This window comes from Miscanthus floridulus, chromosome 9 (assembly GCF_019320115.1).
Source record: "Miscanthus floridulus cultivar M001 chromosome 9, ASM1932011v1, whole genome shotgun sequence".
Taxonomy (NCBI): domain Eukaryota; kingdom Viridiplantae; phylum Streptophyta; class Magnoliopsida; order Poales; family Poaceae; genus Miscanthus; species Miscanthus floridulus.
In genome coordinates this window covers 134,942,943-134,968,013 of record NC_089588.1, presented here as the reverse complement: position 1 = coordinate 134,968,013, position 25,071 = coordinate 134,942,943, and the positions used below count along the sequence as shown (strand labels likewise).

General features: G+C 47.2%; 1 protein-coding gene and 1 pseudogene across 1 annotated transcript; one reads left to right on the top strand and one right to left on the bottom strand.

The window, feature by feature from the left end:
* Positions 1-3,451: 3,451 nt before the first annotated feature.
* Positions 3,452-24,446, bottom strand: LOC136483013 (nuclear pore complex protein NUP107-like; annotated as a pseudogene).
* On the top strand, positions 9,437-12,327 carry LOC136483012 (uncharacterized). Its single transcript, XM_066480142.1, has one exon. It carries the CDS (start codon positions 9,727-9,729, stop codon positions 12,124-12,126), a length of 2,400 nt encoding a protein of 799 aa, XP_066336239.1. The 5' UTR covers positions 9,437-9,726; the 3' UTR covers positions 12,127-12,327.
* Positions 24,447-25,071: the final 625 nt, after the last annotated feature.

The window sequence follows — 25,071 nt, the reverse complement described above, 5'->3', positions numbered from 1 at the left end:
CTAACCGAGCTCGCCGGCATGCTCTTTGCCGCCGGCCATGGCTAGCCTCGCCGGAGTCCCTGTTCCGGCCGGCCAACCCCCCCACGTCTAATCCGAACCGTCCATCGCGAGATCAACGGCCTGAAATAGAAGGTACCCCTTCGCGGGTGAATTTGCATAAGAGCCCCTGGACTTTTCTAAGTCCTAACCCGTGGCCCAAAACGTATTTCCCCGAATGCGCAATCCCGTTTGGAAAGCGTAAACTTCACTGTTTAAGTCAAAAGTACGCTTTCAGAATTTACAGAAATGCCATTCGAACTGTTTCGCTTATAGAATTGTCGTTTTAACTCCGAATTGATCCATTCAAATCGCGTTAGCTTCGTAATTTCATAAGCTACATGTTGGAGCTACTGTTAGTCAATTTTGGAACTTTTTAATTTCATGATTTGATTTAATTAAATATAGGGCTATAGGAAAAACCCGTTTTAATCATAACTTTCGCATTTTAGCTCCGTTTTTCGTGAACTTCGCGTTGACGTGATCGTAGCGAGACGTAGATTAGTTTTACAAACATTTTATCTTGATTTCAATACTGTTGGTGTACTGTTCTAATGATAGGAATGTTTGCTTTGCATGAATGCTTTTGGAATGTTGTATGTTGCCGTGTTGGTCGCGTTCAGACGGTGAGGAAAACGTTGGAGACCAAGAACTCTTCGACGACCAGCAGGAACAGCACGAGTTTGTGAACCAAGGCAAGTATAACATGGGCCTTCCTTGATGTCCTATTTCACTCTAATCAATTATTCATTTGCATGTGTCTAATTTTGATACCCGTAAGGACATCCTAGTGATTGTTATCATGTTCCTTGTCTCCTATGGGTTAAATGCATATGGGTAGATTGCTAGTGCTCTAACTGAACTTGATATACATGTTGAAGAATAATACTATGGAACAAAGTGAGTGACATGATTTATAACAACTGTTCCATAGGGCGAAAGTGCAAATGACCTTTGTTCATGTTGCTCCCGGCCCTCCATAAGGACTTATCTGTCGGCAAAAGCTGGGACTGACAGTGCAACCGGGAGAGTCATATGGCTCTGACTTTAGCTCAGTAATAGGATCTTTCCTAACTAGTTAGAGGTTACCTTTTTGGCGCAAATGGGGCTTGCCACTTTGGGTATAGGGCTGCTTCTGTTCCTATGAGTATAGCCACGATGGATTTGTGCCATAGGAAAGGGGGTCCCTACATCTGCCTGCCAAGGAAACCTAGCGGCCCTAACTTGTTAGGGAAACCTATGAAATGGTTTCATAGTGTACCCTGCCCGCTCACCTTGGAAGTGACATGGGAGTAATTAACCCGGGCATATGGGGATCACGACTCGCGGTGAATGTGCACCACCTCTGCAGAGGGTAACAAACTGTTATAACAGCCGTGCTCACGGTTACGAGCGGCCCGGAAAACTCACAGAATAACTGGATACTTGATGATGATCAATTAAGTTGTTCTATGATGAAACATGGTAAACTTGACCCCGATATATAGTCTTATGGGAATTAAATGGGAGCTTAAGCATAACTTGATAATACTTGAGAATAAAAGTTTGACCTATTAAAAATGCTAACTGCAGTAAACCAGAGTGTATCCTTTTTGAGCTTCATAACCCCATGTTAGCTTGCTAAGTACGGAATGTACTTGTTTATTTTCTTTACTTGGATAAAAATCCTGGATGGGTAACAGATGACTACGGGTATGAGGATTTCCCGGAGGATTATTAGGCTTGTGGTCAACCAGTTGACCTTCCCTGTGATGACGGCCACGAGAGTTTATTATCTTTTTATTATTCCGCTGTGATGTATAAGACTAAGTTTTATTATAACTCTGATGTATGGGACACCGTGATGATACTATTGTAATTTGTCGGCTTGTGTGTGTGATTGATTCCTGGACACACGAGTTTTGTGCATTCAATTTTATCCTTAAAATTGGGTGTGACATTTACCTAAACAGGTTTTAAATGAGGTAGCCATTGCATAGCTCCTACTTTAATTAGTTTTAGTTTCAAAACTTGCCCGTTTTCTTTGCTGTTCTTTGCTCTTTGTTGTTTTTTGCTGGCATTGTCTGATGTTTTTGATGAGTTAGAAGTTATCTCTGTGAACTTATGATTTGAATGAATGTTTTTGTAATTTCAGTGCCAGGGCCGGCACGGAGCACGCTGGGCTGCCGTGCCGGCACGACACGTCAGGCACGGTCCAACAAGTTTAGTGCCGTGCCTGGGCCTGAACTCTGGCACGGTGGCACGGCACGGCACGGCACGCCTCATCAACCGTGTCTGCCGTGCCATGCCCAGACGGGCTAGGGCCGTGTAGTGCCGTGCCGGCACGATCGGAAATCTTTAACCGTAGGCCTCGAGCGTGGTTAGGTTCACGCAGGCCTCGAGCGTCAGGTCCACGAGGCTCGGGCAGGCGGAGACGAGCTGTTGTATCGCGCTCGCGCCGCCCCTTCGGCCGGTGACCCTTGTCAGGTGCAGAGTGTCCAGGGACGGCAGCGCGATGGCCGACGGCAGGTCGATGCAGCAGCTGCCGGGACGGAGTGCGCGTAGCACGGCCTAGGAGGAGAAGAGGCTTCTCGGCACCACGTACTCCTCGTCTCCTCCACCACCGGATCGGACTCCTCGTCGTCGTCGGAGGCGGCAGCGGAGTCATCGGTGGCGGCAGAGCCGTCATCGTCGGCGGTGGCGTCGTAGTCTTCGTCGTCTTGCCCTTCCGCCATCTCGTAGCGCATGTCCATGTTCGTCGCGTCGTGCCGGGAGTCGCCCTCTTCCTCTCTGACGTCACCGGGTCCGCCAGAAACAAGGGCGTACGCCCACTCGCAGATGGGTTCCGTGCCGACTGCCGAGGCGCAGGTCGATCTCCAGCGCCTCGCCGGCGCTATGCACGGCGTACGAGAGCCAGCCGTCCACGGCCTTAGTGGCATCGTCCCCGCCGCGGAAGCCGAACTCGTCGAACGCGACGCGGAGCGCGCGCAGCTGCGCGGTGGCGGCAGTTGAGCGCGGTGGTGACGCCGGTTACAAAGCGCGGAGCCTCCGCCTCCGCCTCCCCGAAGGAGAGCGTGTGCACGGCGGCGTGGCGCCACCGCCGCGAGAGCGTCGCTGTGCGCGCGGCCTCCGTGGCCGGGAGGGAGGACAGGATGTGGCAGAGCGCGGCGTCGCCAAGACTGCTTAGCCTGTCGCGCCCGCCGGCAGCGAGGACGGTGGTGGATCCGGAGTCCATCGCCGCAAAGCCCTTGCGAGTTGCGAGCCATTGGAGACGTGGACCGTCTTGCCTTTTATACTGGCTGAATACTTATACGGGCCGCACCGGTCGGAACGGTGAAATCCGACTCGGCGGAGGAACACATCGTTTAACGGTATATTTCACATAGATTTTAGACAAAAAATTCACCAAAACTCCAGAGAACATTGTTTTATCATGAACAAAATCTTGGATTTCGAGTTGCGTCTTATATTGATTTTCCAACATGTGTAATGTGTATCTGTGCTTGTACACATACACAAGGGGACTGAAACGGGCCAATTCTCGGCTGCTGTTATCAGCTGGTCCATTCTCGTGCACAATCGCGCAGAACCACGGTCAAGAGAAACATTGCATAATGTTACAGGACACCTATACACACTAAATTTCATCATTCCGTTTCCGTTTCCGTTTCAAAATGGTGTGGCAATACATCACAGCAGATTCTTCAGTCTTGACGCCACAATGCAGAAGTATGCCGACCATAACTCTTGGATCAGTTAGCAAGTGAAAAAATACCCAAGATTTGCATGCAAATGACTCTGCATTCATAAGCAAAAGAACAAGAATGTCAAAAAAAAATTCAAATATACGCAAAGAAAAGGTGGTGACTGATTCCTCCAATCCCCTGAAACTACCACACACAGCATTGTGCCGTACATATTACAGTCAGCCTTTTGCATGTACACATGTACTGAATTTAATAATTTCCCTGCAAACTGGACAAAATAACCAATGTGATGACTCGCACCTGAGAACGTCAAAAAGCTTAGCCATCAGAAGGTAACTGGTCCTCCTCAAGCTCCATTGTACATATGAAACATTCCCTCTGGAAGATCAAGAATTCCTGACAAACATTGAATAGCAATTTTGTTGGTGCCAAGGGGGAAAAATAAGGACTGGGTGGATTAACAAATGAAAGATCATAGAAGTAACCTGCAACTGCTGCTGGCTGAACAAATGCATCATTCCAGACTCGGCTGAACCAACTAACTCAATTAGTTTGTCACAGTTATCTAGAGAATCACCAGCTGCTGAGAGTGCGATACATGCCTGCCAAATAAAAGCAAAAAAATTAATGTATCATCTACACTAGAGAGAGACAGCAAGAAACTATATGTATTTTGTACTATGGTTTGCTTGATCACCTGCATAGATCTTAGAATTGTTTCAGGAAGGCAGCATCTCCGACACAGCCCTCGAATTATGTAAGCAGCAGTGCTCTCCACGGAACCACTCCCATCAGAATACCAAGCATCAAGCCTTGAAATTGCCATTGAAACTCCAGGTTGGAATCGACTGAGTTCACCTGCCATAACAAATCATTCAAAACCACTGCACAAAATATTCCAAACAGTGGTCGCCTTTTAGAGTGAAGATACCTTTAAAGCCAGCAGCCATGATTGCGGCAAGAAGACCTCCATCGTTGGCTTCATGAAGCCCATATCCATCACCTTCTGCCGCTAAGCAGCGAAGAGCAACTTCAATACAGCATGGATCTCTAGAAGAGACCTCGACATCCACCTGCTCATTTGCTCAACAGATAATACACATTTAGAATTTGCAGAAGTCTACTTAAATATATTGAAGTTGGAAGTCAAAGTGCTGTCAACAGTTCTTACTAGGCACTATAACTATTTTGATTGACTTGCATGTAACAAGCCAGACTTAACAAATTTATTTTGAAAGCAAAAAACTCTTTGAGCAAAAGGACCAAACCTTCAACTGGCGATGCAGCACATCATCTTCACTGACAGTTGAATATAGTGCACTTGTCAAAGCTGTGCATGATGTTGCATCTGGTAACATACATTCGCCAGAAGGTAGGCAGAGCATTGCAGAAGCATGCAGCTCAAGGAAAATAACCTCTGGGGATTCAAATGGACTGCTCTCAACAGCATACAACCATGGTCCTTCATCCCCTGATCACAATGGACAAGAACATCAAAAACAAGGAAAAGAAAGTTGAATGCTTACATATACAATCGAAATTTTTGCAGCAGTGAGAAGCATATTTTCACACCGGTGCATCATATAAAACCATTTATGACTTACTGCATAGTAACAAGAATGCCAAGTCCAGTGTTTCTTTAGCTGCAGCAACAGCTTGATCCTTTTCCTCTGCCGAAAGCATCTCAGGAGAAACAGCGGCATTCTTCATCTCAATTTTAAGCCAACTGCGGTAAGTCGCATCCAGGGAGTAATATTCATGCTGTTTGGCCATACAAAAGCATCACTTGGTTAAGAATACTTATTAGATTCATTACATAAAAATAACAATATTATTTGCATAAAGAGAAGATGCACATCGGTATTAACAACAGAGACCATACCCAATCTTCAAACTCCAGTAAGTTATCAGATACCTCCGGATCTTCCAGTGAAATTAAATTTTCTTTTTGCTTTAATGGTTCAGCTAAAATGGCAAGCAACTTGTGTGGCCCTGCTGGTAGCTCAGGGACTCTCCTCATTGATATCAGGGAAAACTCCCTGAACAGTGTATTGCTGATTGATAAAGAAATAATATAAGTTTCATGATAATGTCTTTTTGGAAAAGGAAATAAAACCATCCCACATAAATTTGCAACGATAAATATAGTGATGGCATGAAAAAATATGAAACCATGTTTCTCTTGAACAAGAACTAATTACCTATGCATCAATGCCCGTATCAGAAGCTTCCCAGTGATCATTTGAAAGTCTGGAATCGAGGATGGTGGCGTGAAGCAAAGCCACTGAATAACCATGGCCTTTTGAAGCGATTGCAGGTGATGTTGATGCGCAAAATCAGAGAAATCCTCATCATACTTACTAGGTTTTGTTTGTCGCGATCTTGAAAGCACCCTGCATTAAATTTCAAAACTTCTTAGAATATATCGACAAACATAAACAAAAAGTCTGAAACTCGGTGAATTTTATTGCAACATATTCACAGGATCAACAAACCTTTCAATGATCTCTTCAAAACAAGCCTTGGATGCATCATCAGATGAGAATGGCAGATATTCCACAGCAGAAAGGAAGAGCTTGTACATAGTATGCAAACTGTTGCGAGAAAAAGAAGTGTGAGCATGTACATTGAATTCTTTTAAAATTACTGAATTAGCTCCACTGTCTTAATCTGTATTGTGTGCTGCCACTTTGATTTACCAACAAGGCAACAACCAAAGGACAGGCAAGATCGAACAACCAAAAATACACTGATATTGTTAAGTATATGAAGGCCCATCTAATATAGGCCCATATGGCCCATGTGGCTCTCTATATATAGCTATCTCCACTAATGGAGTGATTATCTTCTCAAATTCCAAAGGTTAGTAACATGGTAACAGAGCAAGGATTAGGGGTCGAATTAGGGATAATCTAATCCCTAATCACCCAGGACCCAATTTTTTCGGCCGTCCGCCGCCCGTCACGGCTCCTTCGTTCTTCACGCGGCTCGGCCCGTCGTCGACCGTCTTCGTCACACGCGCTTCTTCATCGCGTGTGGTCTGCTCGCCTTCATCGCACACGGCCTCTCATCCGTGCGACCGTCCGTTCGCCCGCACGCGCGCGACTGAGCGGCCGTCCGCGCGACCATCTGCTCCACCTGCACGGGCGCCTGGCTGTCCGCCCACCTGTGCGCGCGGCCATCTGCAGGATCTGCTCGTCGTCCGGCCGAACATGTGCGCTTCATCCTCTGCTTCCGCAGAGACTATTTCCTGCTGCTTCATCCTCTGCTTCTGCAGAGAACATCTCAGGCTGCTTCCAGTCACGGTGGTAACAGATTTTTTTCATCCTTGTTGGTCTGCTAGAAGTTTTCAGTCATGTCGCAGTATTAGGATATGTATAATCCTGCACTAATCATAGATTGTTTGTAATCCCATAGATAGGCTAGCTGCCATATATAGCCTAGGATTCTTTCTATATATAGCCTAGGATTGTTTCCTTGTACAGGGAATAGCTTTCCATGTGTAATTTCCTTGTATGCCTATTAGCTATATATGAAAGGCTCCCCACCCACGTTCAGTGGTGGTGATTCCCTCCTTTCCTGTCTATTCTACATGGTATCAGCTTAACCGATCCTTCTTCCCCTTCCCACCGCACCCTCTGCTGCCCCTCCCTCCTCCCACCAGGGTCGCCATGTCGACTGAGTCTGCCACCAGCTCCTCCTCCTCCTCCAGCACCACGAACAGCCTGGGCTCCCTCTCTGCCCCTGCTGTCTTCGTTGCTCCCTATGCAACGATCAATGTCAAGAACCACATCCCGGTGACCCTGGAACTGACGAGGCCCAACTTCAACCAGTGGGAACCATTCTTCACCTCTCTCTGCGGGAAATTCGGCCTTCTTTCCCACATCACGGAGGAAGCTGGCTCCCCCGACCTTGCCTGGAACATCGCCGACGCCTGCGTCCGCAGTTGGCTCCTTGGCTCTGTTGGGCCGGATGTCCTCGGCCTGGCGACGGCGCCAGATCAGACCGCACGTGCCCTCTGGCTCGCCATCAGGCGCCTCTTCGAGGCCAACAAGGCCCCGCGCGCCATCTTCCTGGGTCACGAGTTCTACTCCATGACCCAGGGCGACTCCCCCGTCAATGACTACGCCCAAAAGATGAAGGCCACCGCCGACGCACTCCGTGATGTCGGTCGCGTCATCACCGACTCGGAGCTCGTCCTCAACTTCCTGCGCGGCCTCAACCCCCGCTTCGCCAGCACCGCCGACAACATCGCCGACTCGCACCCGCTGCCGGACTTCGCCACCACCCGCGAGAAGCTCGTCCTCAAGGAGCTCCGCCTCGCCAACGAGGGCACCGTGGCAGCCCAGACGGCGTTCCACGCCGCGTGTGGCACTGCCTGCCGCACTGTCTCCAGCGCCACCGGCGGCAGCTTCACCGGCTATGGTGGCGGCTCCAGCAGCGGCGGGAAGGGCGGCGGCAATGGCCGCTGGAAGAAGAAGGGCAAGGGCGGCGCCCCGAAGTCTGCTGCATCGGCGGCTCCGTGGCTCTGCTACCCGCCCTGGAATGCTGCGCCGCACCAGCAGCCATGGCGTCCACCAGCGTGGGGCGGCCCTGGCGTGCTCGGGGCTCCTCCCCCGGCCCAGGCTCACACGACCTTTGCCCCCGCTCAGTTCTCCGGTGCCACGAACTCTGCTCTGCCTCCTCACCAGCAGCAGGGCGGCTGGGATCAGGCAGGCCTCATCGCTGCCCTGATCCAGATGTCGCTTCAGGGGTCCTCCCCCTGGGTCTTCGACACCGGTGCCACTACCCACATGTCGTCCTCAGATGGTATACTCCTGTCCCGTCTCCCTCCTCCTCCTTCTGGCATCACGGTTGGCGATGGCACTACCATTCCCATCACCTGCCGTGGACCATCCAGATTACACTCTCCGCACTCTACCTTTCATCTTCATGATGTTCTGGTTGCCCCTGCTCTAGTACGCAACCTCCTTTCAGTTCGTCAATTCACCCGTGACAATGCTTGTTCCGTTGAATTTGACTCTTGTGGCTTTTCTGTCAAGGACCAGCAGGCCGGGCGCGTGACTCTTCGCTGCAATAGTGGTGGTGACCTCTACACCTTCCCCACCACACCGTCCACTTCCTGCAGCCTCGCCACCACGTTGTCCCTGTGGCACCACCGCCTCGGCCACCCTAGCCCATCCAGCCTCGCCACTCTACGGAACATGTCGGCCATCTCCTACAATAAGAATTCGCCTTGCCTCTGCCATGCATGTCAACTTGGCAACGTTCAGTGGTGGTGATTCCCTCCTTTCCTGTCTATTCTACACGCAGCTCAACACTATTATTATTACCCTTGATGGTCAGAATTACCCAGAGTGGGCCTTTTGTGTAGAAACTGCTTTAAGGGGTCATGGGCTCCTTTTTCATCTCACTGATGATCCTCCTGCACTTCAGTAAGATCGGAGTAATGCTGCTGATGTCAAAACTTGGCAGACTAATGATGGCAAGGTGATGGCTGTCATGGTTAACAGTACTAAGCAATCTATGATTATGAGTCTGTCCAAGTGTAAAACAGCCAAGGCTATCAGGACAGTGGTGCTCTTTTGCACACTCTTATGCAGCAAACTCATGTCATTGAGCAGCAAGACATGTCTGTTGATGAGTACTACTCAGCTTTTGGTCGTCTGATGGGATCCTTGACCTCTATGGTGCCTGAGTGTAAAGCTGATGATTGTCCATGTAGCTGTAAGCCCTGCTTCCCAGGCACATTTAGTGTATTTAAGTTTTTAGTTAATCTATGTCATTAAGTCCTTGGGTAGCCCAAGAGTTGTGCGGGTACCCAGGCAGCTATTCTGTCTAGTTAAAGCTCTAGTGAGCTGTATGTAATCAATGCAGTACTTATCCTCTATATATTGCAATGCAGTCGCCTGGGAGAGTTGCCCTGGCTGATTATTTCTTTGTTACCTCCAACAATTGGTATCAGAGAGTAGTTTAGACACCTTCTCACCTTCTCATCTTCTCCATGACGTCAACCTCCTCTGAGCGCCGGGCTAGGAAGACCAAGGGAGCCACTGAGGGCGAGCTGGGCGACCCCTCTGGCAGGGCTGCGCGCCTGAAGGCAGCAGAGGAGGCGGCGGCGCTGGCTGTCAAGGCGGCACAGCAGGCTGCAGCAGCCGCGGAGGCGGCGGCCAGGACAGCGCAGGAGCTGCGGGCGGAGATAGCAGCAGAGAAGGGAGATGAGGAGGAGGAGGAAGAAGAAGAAGAGGAGGACCGGAGGAACCGGCGGCCGCGGACTCCGCCACGGGACAGGCGCCGTTCGCAGTCACCACTGCGTGACCGAAGGCGTCGTGGCGGCGGTCGCTATGAGTCGCCGCAAGGCAGGGTGGTCTACCGCGATTCCGGCAGCGGCACATCATGGCCAATGCTGGACAAGACCAATTATTATGAGTGGAGCCAGACGATGAAGCTCAGGATGCAGGCGCGCGACCTCTGGGAAGCTGTCGAAGGAGGCCCAGTGCAGTTTCGCGACGACAGGCGAGCTCTGGAGGTGATCGTCGCTGCTGTGCCCAAGGAGTTGGGGCTCCCGCTCCTCGACAAGGCGACGGCAAAAGAGGCATGGGATGCCATCGCTGCGACTCGTATCGGTGTGGACAGGGTCCGCCGAGCGACGTTGCAGCGACTGCGTCGGGAGTGGGAGAACATTGACGTCAAGCCTGGCGAGCCGGTGGAGGATTTTGCCCTGCGGCTGTCAACTCTGCACCAGCAGCTGGTGCTTCATGGAGACAGGGACATCGATGAGGCGCGTGTTGTGGAAAAGTTTCTGCGCACGGTGCCGACCAAGTACGCGCAGATCGTCGTCGCCATTGAGCAGTTCCTCGACTTCGAGGCGCTCACGCTTGAAGAGGTGACAGGAAGGCTCAAGGCGGTGGATGACCGTGAAGCGCAAGCTGTGACAGAGCCGGTGTCCATCAACGGCAAGCTGCTGTACACTGAGGAGCAGTGGCGTGCGCGTTTGAGGAAGGAGAAGAAAGGCGCAGAAGAAGCTGGCGGTTCTGGTTTCAAGAACCAGCGCGGCGGTGGCGGAGGACGCAGCCGCGGAGGTGGACGCGGACGGGGCAGAGGTGCTGGCCGTGGCGGCGGACGTGGAGAAGGCAATGGCGCCGGCCGTGTTGGCCCCAACACGTGTCTCAACTGCCATCAGGAAGGGCATTGGGCGCGTGAATGTCCCCAGCCGCGCCGTGATGGAACAGAGCGCGGCGGCGGGGGAGGAAATCGTGGTGGACGCGGCGGCGGAAACCGTGGAGGAGGCCGTGGCGGCGGTAACCAAGCTGGGCAGCAAGGAGGACATGAAGGGCGTGCCCAGTTTGCTGAGTGTGAGGAAGATGCAGCTCTGTTCCTGTCTCACGGCTTCATTGAGATGGAACAGAGCACGCCGGAGCTCAACTATACAGCGCAGCGCGTTGAGTTCTTTGAGCCACGTGCGCGTGCTTATCTGGGAGCAGATGATGAAGAGATGGCTGGCGGCTGGTACCTTGATTCAGGCGCAACACACCACATGACTGGGCGGCGTGACCTGTTTTCAGACCTGAACACGGACGTTCGAGGCACGGTTCGGTTCGGGGACGCGTCCAAGGTGGAAATCAAGGGCGTTGGCTCAATTGTTTTTGAAGCAAAGACTGGTGAGCATCGTGTTCTTCATGGAGTTTATTTCATTCCGGCGTTGAAGAACTCGATCATGAGCCTCGGTCAACTTGATGAGAATGGCTCAAAGGTGGTGATTGATGATGGAGTACTGCGGATTTGGGAACGCAGCAGCGGTCGCCTACTGGCCAAGGTGAGGCGTGGCGCGAACCGGCTGTATGTACTGCATATGAAGACAGCACAGCCAGTGTGTCTTGCTGCGCGCAGGGATGAGGAGGCGTGGCAATGGCATGAGCGTTTTGGGCATCTGAATTTTGAGGCCCTGCGGAGGCTTGGCAAGGAGGAAATGGCAAGAGGGATGCCAAAGATCGATCATGTTGAGCAAGTGTGTGACACTTGTGTCACCACCAAACAGAGGAGGCGATCATTTCCTGCTGCAGCAACATATCGTGCTCAGGATCACCTTGAATTGGTGCATGGTGATCTCTGTGGGCCAGTTACACCAGCAACTTCGGCAGGTAATCGCTATATTCTGCTGCTTGTAGATGATGCCACACGATTCATGTGGGCAGTGCTGCTGTCATCTAAGGATGCTGCAGCAGATGCTATCAAGAAGGTGAAGGCTGCTGCAGAGGTGGAGAGTGGGCGTAAACTGAAAGTTCTGCGCACAGATAATGGAGGAGTTTACTGTTGCAGAATTTGCTGCTTATTGTGCCAATGGAGTCAAAAGGCATTACAGTGCTCCTCATTCACCACAGCAGAATGGCGTGGTGGAGCGTAGAAATCAAACCGTGGTGGCCATGGCACGTGCCTTACTCAAGCAGCGCCAGATGCCAGCCAAGTTTTGGGGGGAGGCAGTGATGACTGCTGTGCATATTTTGAATCGGTCACCAACCAAGGCTCTAGGTGATGTCACTCCCTATGAAGCATGGCATGGCCGAGCACCCACTGTTGGCCATCTGAAGGTGTTTGGTTGTGTGGCATATACTCGTCGTTTGTCTCAGCTCAGGAAACTTGATGATCGTGGTGAAGCTGGAGTATTTATTGGCTATGCTGAAGGAGCAAAAGCCTATCGAGTTTTTGATCCAGCATCTCAGCGTGTACGTGTCAGCCGAGATGTGGTTTTTGATGAAGAGGTTGGGATTGGACATCACCAGCAGCAGGTACGTCTGGGGCAGCTGGTAGTGATTTTGTGGTGGAATTTCCTTGGGAGGAAGAAGTCCCTGGAGCTGGAGGTTCAGTGCAGTCACACTCATCTCCTCAGCCCCATTCTGCCTCACCTGAAGCTTTCCCAGCAGCAGAATCGGTGCTTGATGCAAGAGAAGAGGTGTCTGAGACATCCAGAACGCCTTCACCACCACCAGCTCCAGCCAGCCCACAAGTGGAGCACGTGACTCCCTTGGAAGATGATGAGGAACGGCTGGATACTTATCACAACGACGAGCAGCTGCGCTATCGTACCATAGATGGCATATTGGGCGGGGAACAGGAAGTTCCGCCGTTGGCGCAGCGCTTGTTCGCAGAGCTCCACCTCACCCACTCTGGGGAACCCATTTCTTATGCAGAGGCAAAAGATGATCCTTCATGGCAGGCAGCAATGAAAGAGGAGCTGCGCGCTGTTGAGCGCAATGGCACCTGGGAGCTTGTGTCTCCCCGAGCTGGCCATCGGCCAATTTCTCTAAAATGGGTCTACAAGCTGAAGAAAGATGAGAAAGGAGATGTGATCAAGCACAAGGCTCGGCTTGTTGCTCGTGGGTTTGTGCAGCAAGAGGGTGTTGATTATGAGGATGTGTTCGCTCCTGTTGCGCGCATAGAATCAGTAAGACTGCTGCTTGCTCTAGTTGCCCAGGAAGGATGGACTGTTCATCATATGGATGTCAAGTCAGCTTTTCTAAATGGAGAGCTCAAGGAAGAAGTATATGTCCAGCAGCCACCTGGGTTTGCTATTCCTGGGGAAGAAAGCAAGGTATATCGCCTGCACAAAGCTTTGTATGGGCTGAAGCAGGCACCCAGGGCGTGGAACGCTAAGTTGGACTCTACTCTGAAGGAAATGGGGTTCAAACAGAGCAAACATGAAGCAGCAATTTACAGGAAAGGTTCAGAGGGCTCAGTGTTGCTGGTTGGGGTCTATGTTGATGATCTGATCATCACTGGAGCAGTCAAAGATGAAGTAAAGGCTTTCAAGGAAAGGATGAAATCCACCTTTGAGATGAGTGACTTGGGTTTGCTCAGTTTCTACCTTGGCATTGAAGTGCAGCAAGGCAAGAATGGGACCACCATGAGGCAGACTCACTATGCCAAGAAAATCCTAGAACTGGGAAGCATGTCTGATTGCAATCCAGCAGCTACACCAATGGAAGAGCGCCTGAAGCTCAGCAAGCATAGCACTGCCAAGGAGGTGAATCCAACTCAGTATAGGAGGCTGGTTGAAAGCTTGAGATACCTGGTTCATACAAGGCCTGATTTGGCTTTCTCAGTGGGCTATGTGAGCAGATTCTTGGAGAAACCGACCACTGAGCACCAGCAAGCAGTCAAAAGGGTGCTGAGGTACTTGGCTGGAACATTGGACTATGGTCTGCAGTTCAAAAGAGCCCCAAATTCTGCTAGGTTTGTGGGCTACTGTGATTCAGACCTAGCCGGTGATATTGACTCCAGCAAAAGCACAACAGGTTGTCTGTTCTTCTTTGGCAACAGCTTGGTCAGCTGGCAATCTATCAAGCAGAGGGTGGTGGCTTTGTCTAGTTGTGAGGCTGAATATGTGGCTATGACTTCAGCAGCAACACAAGCCCTGTGGCTGTCAAGATTGTTGGCTGATTTGTTGGGAAAAAGGTGGAGACTGTGGAACTGAGGGTTGACAACAAGTCTGCAATTGCACTTGCTAAGAACCCTGTCTTCCATGACAGGAGCAAACATATCAGAGTTAAGCAACATTTTATCAGGGATTGTATTGAAGAAGGCAGCATCAGGACTGAGTACATCCCTACAGCTGATCAATTGGCAGACATTCTCACTAAGGCTTTGGGCAAGGCCAAGCTTGAAGATATGAGAAGCAGAATTGGCATCAAGCAGATCAAGAAGGGTTGAAGCAGGTCTTAGGGGGAGAACTGTAGCTGTAAGCCCTGCTTCCCAGGCACATTTAGTGTATTTAAGTTTTTAGTTAATCTATGTCATTAAGTCCTTGGGTAGCCCAAGAGTTGTGCGGGTACCCAGGCAGCTATTCTGTCTAGTTAAAGCTCTAGTGAGCTGTATGTAATCAATGCAGTACTTATCCTCTATATATTGCAATGCAGTCGCCTGGGAGAGTTGCCCTGGCTGATTATTTCTTTGTTACCTCCAACAGTCCAGCCCACAAATTTATTGAAAAGTTCCTTATCGTTTTGTCATGGGTGTCAGAGCGGAATTTGATTCCATACGTACTCGGTTGCTTCATGATTCTTCCACTCTAACCATGGCAAAGACACTGTCAGAATTGCTCACCGGGACAGTACTTATCGTTTTGTTGGATTTGATGACTCATCTTGCTTTATTCATGATCGTCGCACCGGGACTGTACTTGGGACTGGCCATCGCCGTAGCGGCTCACCTAGCCTCTACGTTCTCGACACCTTGCGTCTTCCTCACATTTCCGCTCATGTGTCGTCCGCCGCCTCGTCATTATCGCCATCTACCTCGTCCTTCGCCAAGTGGCATCATCGTCTTGGTCATTTATATGGGTCTCGTTTGTCTAAGTTAATAAATAAAGGTTGTTTAGGTCCCACATCTATCGAGTCTAGTTTCCATTGTAAAGGTTGTAAGCTTAGGAAACAGATACAACTCCCATATTCTATTAGTGATTCCCATGCTGCTAAACCTTTTGATCATACCCATTCTGATGTATGGGCCCTGCTCCTTTTGCTACAAAGGGTGGTCATAAATATTATGTTATTTTCATTGATGATCATTCTCGATATACTTGGATTTACTTCATGAAACATCGGTCTCAATTGTGTGATATTTACCAAACCTTTGCTCGCATGGTACACACTCAGTTTTCTACCCCGATTCGAGTTTTCGTTCTGATTCTGGTGGGGAGTATTTATCCGCTGCCTTTCGCTGGTTTCTGGACTGAGGGTACTCTTGCTCAGCTCTCGTGACCTGGTGCTCATGCTCAGAACAGGGTTGCTGAACGCAAACATCGTCATCTCATAGAAACAGCTCGCACACTTTTAATTGCTTCTTTTGTTCCTTCACACTTTTGGGGAGAGGCTGTTTCGACGTCTATGTATCTTATTAATAGACAAGCCATCGTCTAAATTGTCTGGCAAGTGTCCTGGTGAAGTTCTTTTCGGGACTCCTCCTCGCTATAATCATCTTCGAGTTTTTGGATGTCTATGCTATGTTCTGCTTGCCCCTCGTGAACGAACAAAGTTGACTGCTCAATCGGTTGAGTGTGTTTTCCTAGGATATAGTCCTGAAGCACAAGGGTTATCGACTTATCGTTGCTATGATCCCTCTTCTCGCCGCATACGTATCTCCCGTGATGTCACCTTTGTTGAGGATCGTCCTTTCTTTTATAGCTCCTTTACAAAGTCATCATATGCTCCTACAGAGTCCACCTCCTTTATGTGCCTTCCTCCTATTTCAATCAGTGATGATGCCACTCCACAATGTGTCCCCTTCCAGCCCACTTATTCATATTCCTTCGTCTTTCGACACTCGTGATAATCAGCCACCCAATCTTGCTACATTTCCACCACCTCTTGTTGATAATCAGCCACCCAACCTTCTTGCTTCTCCACCATGTCATCCACCAATTACAAAGCACTACACTCGTCGTCCTAAACATCCTATTCCTATTCCCACTTCCTTGGCCAATCCTGATGCTCCCAGTCATGCTGATTTTACTAATAATGATGAGTCGTGTACTATTTCTGATGAGACACAGGTTGATCCACCATATAATCTACGGAATCGTGCTACTATTCAGCCTCTTGACAAGTTGGGATTTCCACGTGCGAGTGCTGTTGTTCATGAGCCATCCACTTATCAGGAAGCTTCTAGTATTCCAGAGTGGCACCTTGCTATGTCTGAGGAGCTTGCTGCTCTTGATCTTCAAGGCACTTGAGATCTTGTCCCATTACCTTCACATGCTGTACCGATCACCAGTAAGTGGGTTTTCAAGATTAAAACCAAGTCAGATGGTTCTATTGAGAGATATAAAGCCCGTCTTGTTGCACGGGGGTTTCAGCAGACTCCAGGGACTGGATTATGAAGAGACATTTGCCCCTGTTGCTCACATGACCACAGTTCGTACTTTACTTGCAGTGGCTGCTTCATCTTCTTGGGCCATATCTCAGATGGATGTTAAGAATGCTTTCCTTCATGGTGATTTGAATGAAGAAGTCTATATGCACCCACCTCCAGGTGTTGATGCTCCTTCAGGTTATGTTTGTCGGCTTCGCCGTGCTTTATATGGTCTTAAACAGGTCCCTCGTGCTTGGTTTGAACGTTTTGTATCTGTGATAAAGGTTGCTGGTTTCAAACCTAGTGATCATGACCCTGCTCTATTTATTCATCTCTTGCTCTATTTATTCATCTCTCATCATGTGGTCGTACTTTGCTACTTTTATAATGTTGATGATATATTGATTACGGGTGATGATGTGGAGCATATTTCTCTTGTGAAACAGTAGCTTGGTGAACACTTTCCAATGTCTGATTTAGGTCCTCTCAGCTATTTCTTAGGCATTGAGGTTAAGCAGTGTGCCAATGGATACTATATTTCTCAGACCAAGTACATACAAGATCTTATTGCTCGTTCCGGTAATCGGACGACTGCCACACCCATGGATCTTCACTTGCAACTTCGTCCCACTGATGGTATACCTCTTCCGGATCCCTCTAGATATAGACACCTTGTGGGTAGTCTTGTTTACCTCACCGTTACCAGACCAGATATCGCTCATGCAGTCCATATTTTGAGCCAGTTTGTGAGTGCTCCTACTTCTGTTCATTTTGGACATTTACTTCGTGTGCTACGGTACTTAAGGGGGACAGCATCTCGATGTTTATTCTATGCCCGTAATAGTCCTGCTTCAAGCTCTATGCTTACTCGGACTCCACTAGGGCGAGTGACCCAACGGATCGTCGTTCCATCACCGGAATATTGTATTCTTCTTGGCTCCTCTCCTATTGCATGGAAGTCTAAGAAGCAGGCAGCTGTATCTCGCTCTAGTACAGAGGTAGAACTTCGAGCACTTGCCACTACTACTTCAGAGATTGTATGGCTTCGATGGTTGTTGGCTGATTTTGGGATTTCTTGTGATGTCGCCACACCTCTTCTTTGTGACAATACAGGAGCTATACAAATTGCCAATGATCCTGTGAAGCATGAACTTACTAAACATATTGGTGTTGATGCCTTCTTTACTCGGTCTCATTGTCATCAGCAAACCATTGCTCTTCGATATGTGCCTTCTGAGCTGCAGTTGGCTGATTTCTTCACTAAAGCGCAAACTCGAGAGCAGCATCGGCTTCACTTGATCAAACTCAATGCTTCAGATCCTCCACTTCCACCTTGAGTTTGAAGGGGGGTGTTAAGTATATGAAGGCCCATCTAATATAGACCCATATGGCCCATGTGGCTCTCTATATATAGCTATCTCCACTAATGGAGTGATTATCTTCTCAAATTCCAAATGGTAGTAACAGATATAACCTGTGTCCATTATTATGAAAAACAATGGACAACCTGAAAATAAAACTGATATACCCAGATACAAGAGCAGACAATTACTTAGATAAGCATATGATAATAATACCTGCTATTTAACCTTAGTTCCATCATTTCCACAAACAAATTAATGCAAAGGTCATGTTGAAGCTGAGAGGCATATACTCCAACCAACTCCTCTTGATCTTCTGAGAACAAATACCTCACATACCTGGAGTCATTAAATTTTCATTTATCATGATAAATAAGACACATCAAGAAGGCATACACAGCATCTGGACTAAGGTGAGAATGTAAGATCAACAAAACTAAAACAGCAATGCTTAGTTTAGATAAAATAATAATACTAGAAATAAAGGATCAAGCCCTTGATAAATTTCATGGAAACGATGCATGCTACTTATGTAACTGTATTATGGAAATTGTTATGCTATAGTACCATACAATTGAAATGGATATTAAGGACCAGTAATAGTAATTGATTAAGCCCCAAAAAGCAAAAATTGAAAAGTTGGGGCTCAACGCCAATGCAAGATTAGTTCTTCATAAATAATACTTACATGTTGATGATGAGATCACCAACAGTAACCAGTTTTTCATCCAACTCATCCTCCATTTCATCACTGAAAAGGTGCCTCAGCACAAGAACAATATGTGCCCCGAAGCGTATCATCTCAGGGTCATCAAGGGGCCTAGATGAACACAGAAGTTATTGAAAATTCATATGATAAACGGATTTAAGTATTTGAGATTATCACATACAAAATCACAAAGACTCTACCTTACAGTATTATTATGGTTCTCTTCAGCAGGTGATAACCATGACCATAGAAGGTCAAGAAGATGAGATATATGTCCACTCATGAGATTCATCTGCAATTAGACAATTAGGGGATCGCAGCTCCAAATGGGTAATGATCTATCAATTTTAATTCGAGGGAACTTTCAATGAAGTGTGTTTTTTTAGCACATTGATCATATGTGCCTTCCAGTTAACATGTGTCAACAAAAAAAAAATCGTAAAGTTACTGAGTTAGAAAAGAATTGCATCCTACAACTCTCCAACATGGAAAACAGGTAACAAAGACATGTTCATATGCTTGGAACTTTGGATCCACACACATGTACAGGTGTTTTACTAGAAGGGCCTTGGTTAATGTAAAACAAAAACTGGCATATTATCAGAACAGCTCATAAAAATTAGCCCAATTCCAATGCTATCATGTAGAGCAATTTACTCAGTTCAGTAAATCCCATTAGAAAAAAAAAACAGACAAAATGTGTGATGCATAGAACAGAGGTTGTCCTTCAGCGTTTCATCCTTGGAAACAAAAATTACCTGAATTTGTCGATGCTGCTCCCGGCATGCTCGAGACACAGTTTCATGAACAAGGTCACTGCATCACATGAGTGAACAATAGTATAAGTAATTAGAAAATGGAAAGGATCATAGGAAGCACTAAATATTTAATACCTTGAGTGGAGTTTCTGCAGAAGAGCAGTTAAATCACGAGGTTGCTGATCAAGAACATGGTATGGCCAACTTTCTGGACCAACTGAACTTTGGGCTCCATTCATGTCATCATCAAGCTGCTTTTCATCTGGTCTACTTGTTTGGTACTGAGATAATTCTAGATCCACTTGAACATCTAGCCAGGATCTTGCCATTGCCCAACAAGCTGACTAGGAAAGGGAATGAAAAAAGATGCATCACAAACCAGCAGTCGAAGCCTATCTGGAAAGAATAACATCAAATCTACAAAATACCTCCCAGTCAGTACAGATTGGTAAGACACGCTTTCAAGTTACTGCACTGTAAAGCATATACAGCCATCTCATAACGGCCTCCATCTTGCTCAGCAATTTTCTGAGAGAATACTATCAATTCAGAGTGCATGTAGAGAAGCAGCAAACATAAAGAATGAAACAGAGCAGATGTTCAATAAGTACAGCACTATTAAAAAACACAGAAAGAGGCATACTCTACAGCGTGAGTAGAGTTCACCTCTGAAGCACAATACGATGCCCATTTCCAAAGACGCCACTGCCGCCCAACACCACTTTCTAATTCAATGGCTTGTAGTGTTCTGTACTTTCCATTCTTGTGCAATGCATCCAGGGAAGGGGACATATCTATGCCACCAAAAGGACAAAGAGTGGCAGCTCTCCATGCCTGAAAGTATACTCAATAGTCAGCGTCAGAAAATAATAGAGATGATAATAAGAATAGCACAATCTACCCTGACTGATCTACCTGGCCAGCAGAACGGCACAACTCACATGCCTCTTCTAATCTTCCTGCTCTTAAAAGAGTCCATATATCTTCTAGAAGCAATTCATCTTGCTTCTGCTTATAGACAAACAAAAGGAAATTTGGTATTACTATGATTGAGGCACTAAATGAAAAGGATTTCAGAAGATAAGCATTGTTTTGTATATAGTGACGTTAGTCAATTTGTTTCCTTTAGTTCATTGAAGAAATAAATTTAAAAAGGCAAGATCATCCAGGAAAAACAAGGGATAGGAACATGAAAGTTGACTAGTTCACATAAGTGAAAGAACGGTCCCAGAAAGGTCAAATGAAACCAACTGCAATGCACATTTCCAGCATCAGCATAAAAGATTATATGCACCATAAAAGCCTACCTTGTCATCAGGAAGAAGTTGGGCTCCTTCACGAGTTGGAGCATCAAAATCCACATGCTTCACTATAGTAGAATCATTATTATTTCTTTTTAGGTACCTCTGTGTACGGTGCCAAACACCAGAACTCGGTAGGTATGAACCAACATGATGTCCTCTCACCTACATGAGTGAATAAGCAGGATGTCATCTTATTAATTTGCTCACACATATAAGTCGATCAGCTACTCTATAGTTTGTCCTATGACTAATACCAACAGAAAACAGTACAAAGGGCCATACCCAGTGCAAAGAGCTCCCGCTCTGTGCGGGGTCTGAGAAGGGTGTCAGTGGCAAGCCTTACCCTCACCTGTGCAATGCGAGGAGACCGCGACTCGAACCCGGGACCTTCCGGTCACAGGCGGTAAGACTCTACCGCTTGCACTAGGCCCGCCCTTCAGAAAACAGTACAAAGGGTAAAGAAATAACTGAATCAAGAACATCCGGACAAATCGTAACGAATGAGCCATGGATATGTCATAGTTATGCTGTAGCTCGATACCTTAACTTCTAACACTATATAAGACACTACCATACGTGTAAATATAGAATTACAGATTACTACTATCTTTACTCACTTGTCATGGAAATCCTAAAAATTACTCCATCTGTCCCAGAAAACTTTATTTTTAGCTTTTAGACACTAGGTTGGACCCATATCAGCCTGAGATTGCAGCCTGCATGCCTCCACAGCATTCTTTTAATCAGCGGCCTATTCCTTGTTTAGTGTGGATCACCTTCAATAAATAAGGGTACATGTGTAATTTCTACTGAGCACTAATCTGTTCTATATAAATATCCTAAAACATCAAGTATTTGGGAACCGAGGGAGTATATTAGTGGAAGGTTGCTCCATTCCATGTCAATCACATGACACTACAGAATTCCCACAAACTAGATGATAATAGTCATTAAAAAAATACCTTACCTTCTTCTCCAAATCAAGAGCTTCAGAAGCAAGACCTTCAAGCCAAAGTATGATCCGCAGACACAGTTGTGCTGTAAGGTCTGCTGCAACAAAGCGGCAAGCCTCCTGATGGGATGTAATTGGCGGCTGTTTACAAGTACAACGCAAAACTTAGGTGAATATACATATCAGAGGACAATAATTCAAAGGAGAAAAAAAAAGGACTTGAATCCATTGGTAGCTATAACTTAATGTCTTACCACCAACAGCTCTCCAGAAAGCTCCTCGTGTTCTGTCATGAAGCAGATCAAATAGTCAAGAAAATACAATAAATTAGTTACTCCAGAAGTACTCATTTATAGTTTATGGTACTGCTAATGAATATCATAGAAAGAATGATCATCTGTTTATAAGTATCCAAATATTGGAACTATTACCTTTGCCATAGAGGTGCCAAAGAAGTGACCAGGAAGCAGCTTCGTCCAGTAAAAGTTGTGCCTTTTGCTGCATAAGTTTATTGTCTACCATCCGAAGCTTTCCAGTGGCAGCAGATCTGAAAATTTAAGAGTGTCACACAGATATCCCAAAGTTAGTATATAAGCTATAATACAGGCATCTCATCAGTTGACGTTAGCAGCCTTGTGCTTTAGTTGAAACAAATAGGGAAAAGAACTACATTCAGTCAGTGATAACTTAGCTGTGAAGAAATGAATGGCAAACTAAGTCCTTAAAAATCTAATCAGCAATTTGACTAAGTAACAGTTAAATTTTAACAGGCAAAATGTCGCTTCTAAGAGTTTCGGAGAAGTAAAATACTAAAATCTAACAGCTGAAATGAAGTTTGCAATGACAACCTGATTGACTCGGAAGCATTTCGACATGTCCTCTCAAATTGTTGAATTACATCTGGGAAGGGCATCAAACCTGAAACAGAAAAGAGACATTAAATAACACAACTAAGTCGTTAAAAATCTAATCAGCAATGAAGTGGAAAATGGAAAGGAAGTAAAGGGTGGCTTTATGTCATGCAACTCAAGAACATAGCTAAAACCTACACACTCCCTAAATTCGGATTGCCAGTCACTGCAAAAATAAGGATGGAGATTTCTGGTGCTTCCATTAATCATCTGGTAACTAACAGATGGTCACACATGTGCTACAACGCTGAAGATGAATGGAGAAAATCAGAAAATTGAGGATAGAATTCGCAGCCACCCAGTAATAAACTGCTATATTTTGCTACTTGAAAATATGTGTGATTTATTTCAGAAGAACAAGTTTGATTAAGTATTCATTATTGATTAAAATCAAATAAAACAAAAAGGAAAACAATAACACTGATTATAAGCACATTAATTGAGAATAAACAAAAAACAACATACAAACAAAACTTTGGAACAGAAAGCATGACCTTAGCAAAAGGAATCATCCCAAAAACACATGGAAAAAAAAATAGCACATGCCATAGTAACTACTACTACAAGCAGGTCAGTAACCAGACCACTGTACTCCTCTAACCTTGGTTCGCAGAATCAAGGAGAGTTGCAAACATTGTAAAAGACGTTTCTCCTTCATGTGGCACATATATGTCGTCCTCCAGTTTGACTGGTTTCAGCGTCTGCCTCACTGCTTGCCTTCCCGAACTGTAAGCTGTATCTGATGCAGAAGCAGAACCGCCATCAAGAGATGTCCTTTTCGCTGAACTGAACATTCTCGATCCATCCAAGCTTTCTATGTTGGAATAATCGGCAGCCTCCTGCTTTATGTCCTCAAGGAGTAAACCAGCATTAGGCCGCCTTGGGATGCTTTCTCCATCATATAACAGCCTTGGTCCAGAGGACTTGGAGAGTGAGCTTCCCAGCAGAGGAGAGACATTTGAAGAAGACAACCTCTTTCTGTCAATTGCAAAGCAAAACACATAATTAGCAACCACTGACAGATAAAAAAAAATAGAATGTCCGCACATATCGCATACATTGGGGTCACCATATGACTCTCCTGTGTTAAAATTAGCTGCCTAAACCATTTCAGGCCATATACAGAGAAAACCAGATGAAAATATAAGGGCACTGGGCCAGTGAGTATAGGTTTGGTCCTGGACTAGAAGACAATAAGCCAGTTTGAGCATCGAGAACCAGCAGAGAATTGGTTTGTGCCATTCAGGCACTCCCAAATCACATAAAGTCTCATCTGTGCATTGGGAACGCTTGTAACTAGTTGGGTTGCCAGAGCAACAAGTTCTGATATCTATGCACAAAAATGTTGAGCCTAATATGCTTTCCAAGCAATTGGAGGTTCCAAAAATGCTGCCGAGGTGACAGGACATTAGTACTAAGAAGCATATGCCTCGCGGTCTCAACGAACTGCCACATCTTATCACCAACGAACCCATGGAAGCTCCAATTGGCACGCGCAACACCCAGAACACATCTGGACAAGACCATCGCAAATCAACCCCAATCCCTCCCCCCTCCCTCCCACACACATTCGAACCTCAACTAACCCGCCACGCCCGCATCACCTACTCAGCAGCGCAGCATTTGCGAACGCGAATGAAGGAGCGGAGGGTAGGAGGAGACAGGAGAGCGAGCGCCTGACCTGTAGCGGCGGTACTCCTCCCGGCGGCCGTAGGACTCCGGGTCGAAGTAGCTCGGCGTCGCCGCCAGCGGCGGAGGCGGCGGCCTGGACGAGCGCGGCGACGGCGAGGGGTCCACCTCCATGGACGCGGCTGCCGCGCGTGTCGGGAGAGTAGGGTTCAGCTAGGGTTTTGGTCGTCCCTCGCCTCGCCGCGAGAGCTCGAAACGAATTCTTCCCAGAGAAAAAAAGAGACAGAGGAAGAAAGAAAAATGTTAATCGAACTGGGCTGATTTTCGTGGGCCGAATTTGGGCTTCGATTGCTGCGTGCGCCTAAATGATGGGAGCGTTTATGGGCCGGGCTCGCAGTCACAGCGCGTTGGCGATCTCTCCTCTTCTTCTAATTCTGAGTATAATTTTCCTAGGCAACTTTTTTTAGATTTTTCCGAAACAGAAGATGTGTATGTAAGCAGTCATCAAATTCAGCAACACGTAATGTTGGATTATCATGATGATTTGTCCAGCTAATACTTATCACCAGTCCACGTCATGTCTCTACCGGGACGGGAGGATAAAGATCGCTGGAGTACGGGGCTAAACTAGCCGTTTGCACACAAACTCGAAGCCTGCTGGATGCCACTCACGGGAAAGCATCCGTTTCTAGTTGAACACCCGGGCCTGATGACAACAACGTCGTGCTCCTCAAGATCCCGTTGGCGTTGGGCTTAGGGTGTGGTATACCTCCTATACATGCGTCACGGTACATCATTCGTTCGTTCGTAGGGTGTGCGCAACGTACGTAAGGCAACGCAAAACCTAGGCAGGCATGGCACACAGCACGACGGCAGCGT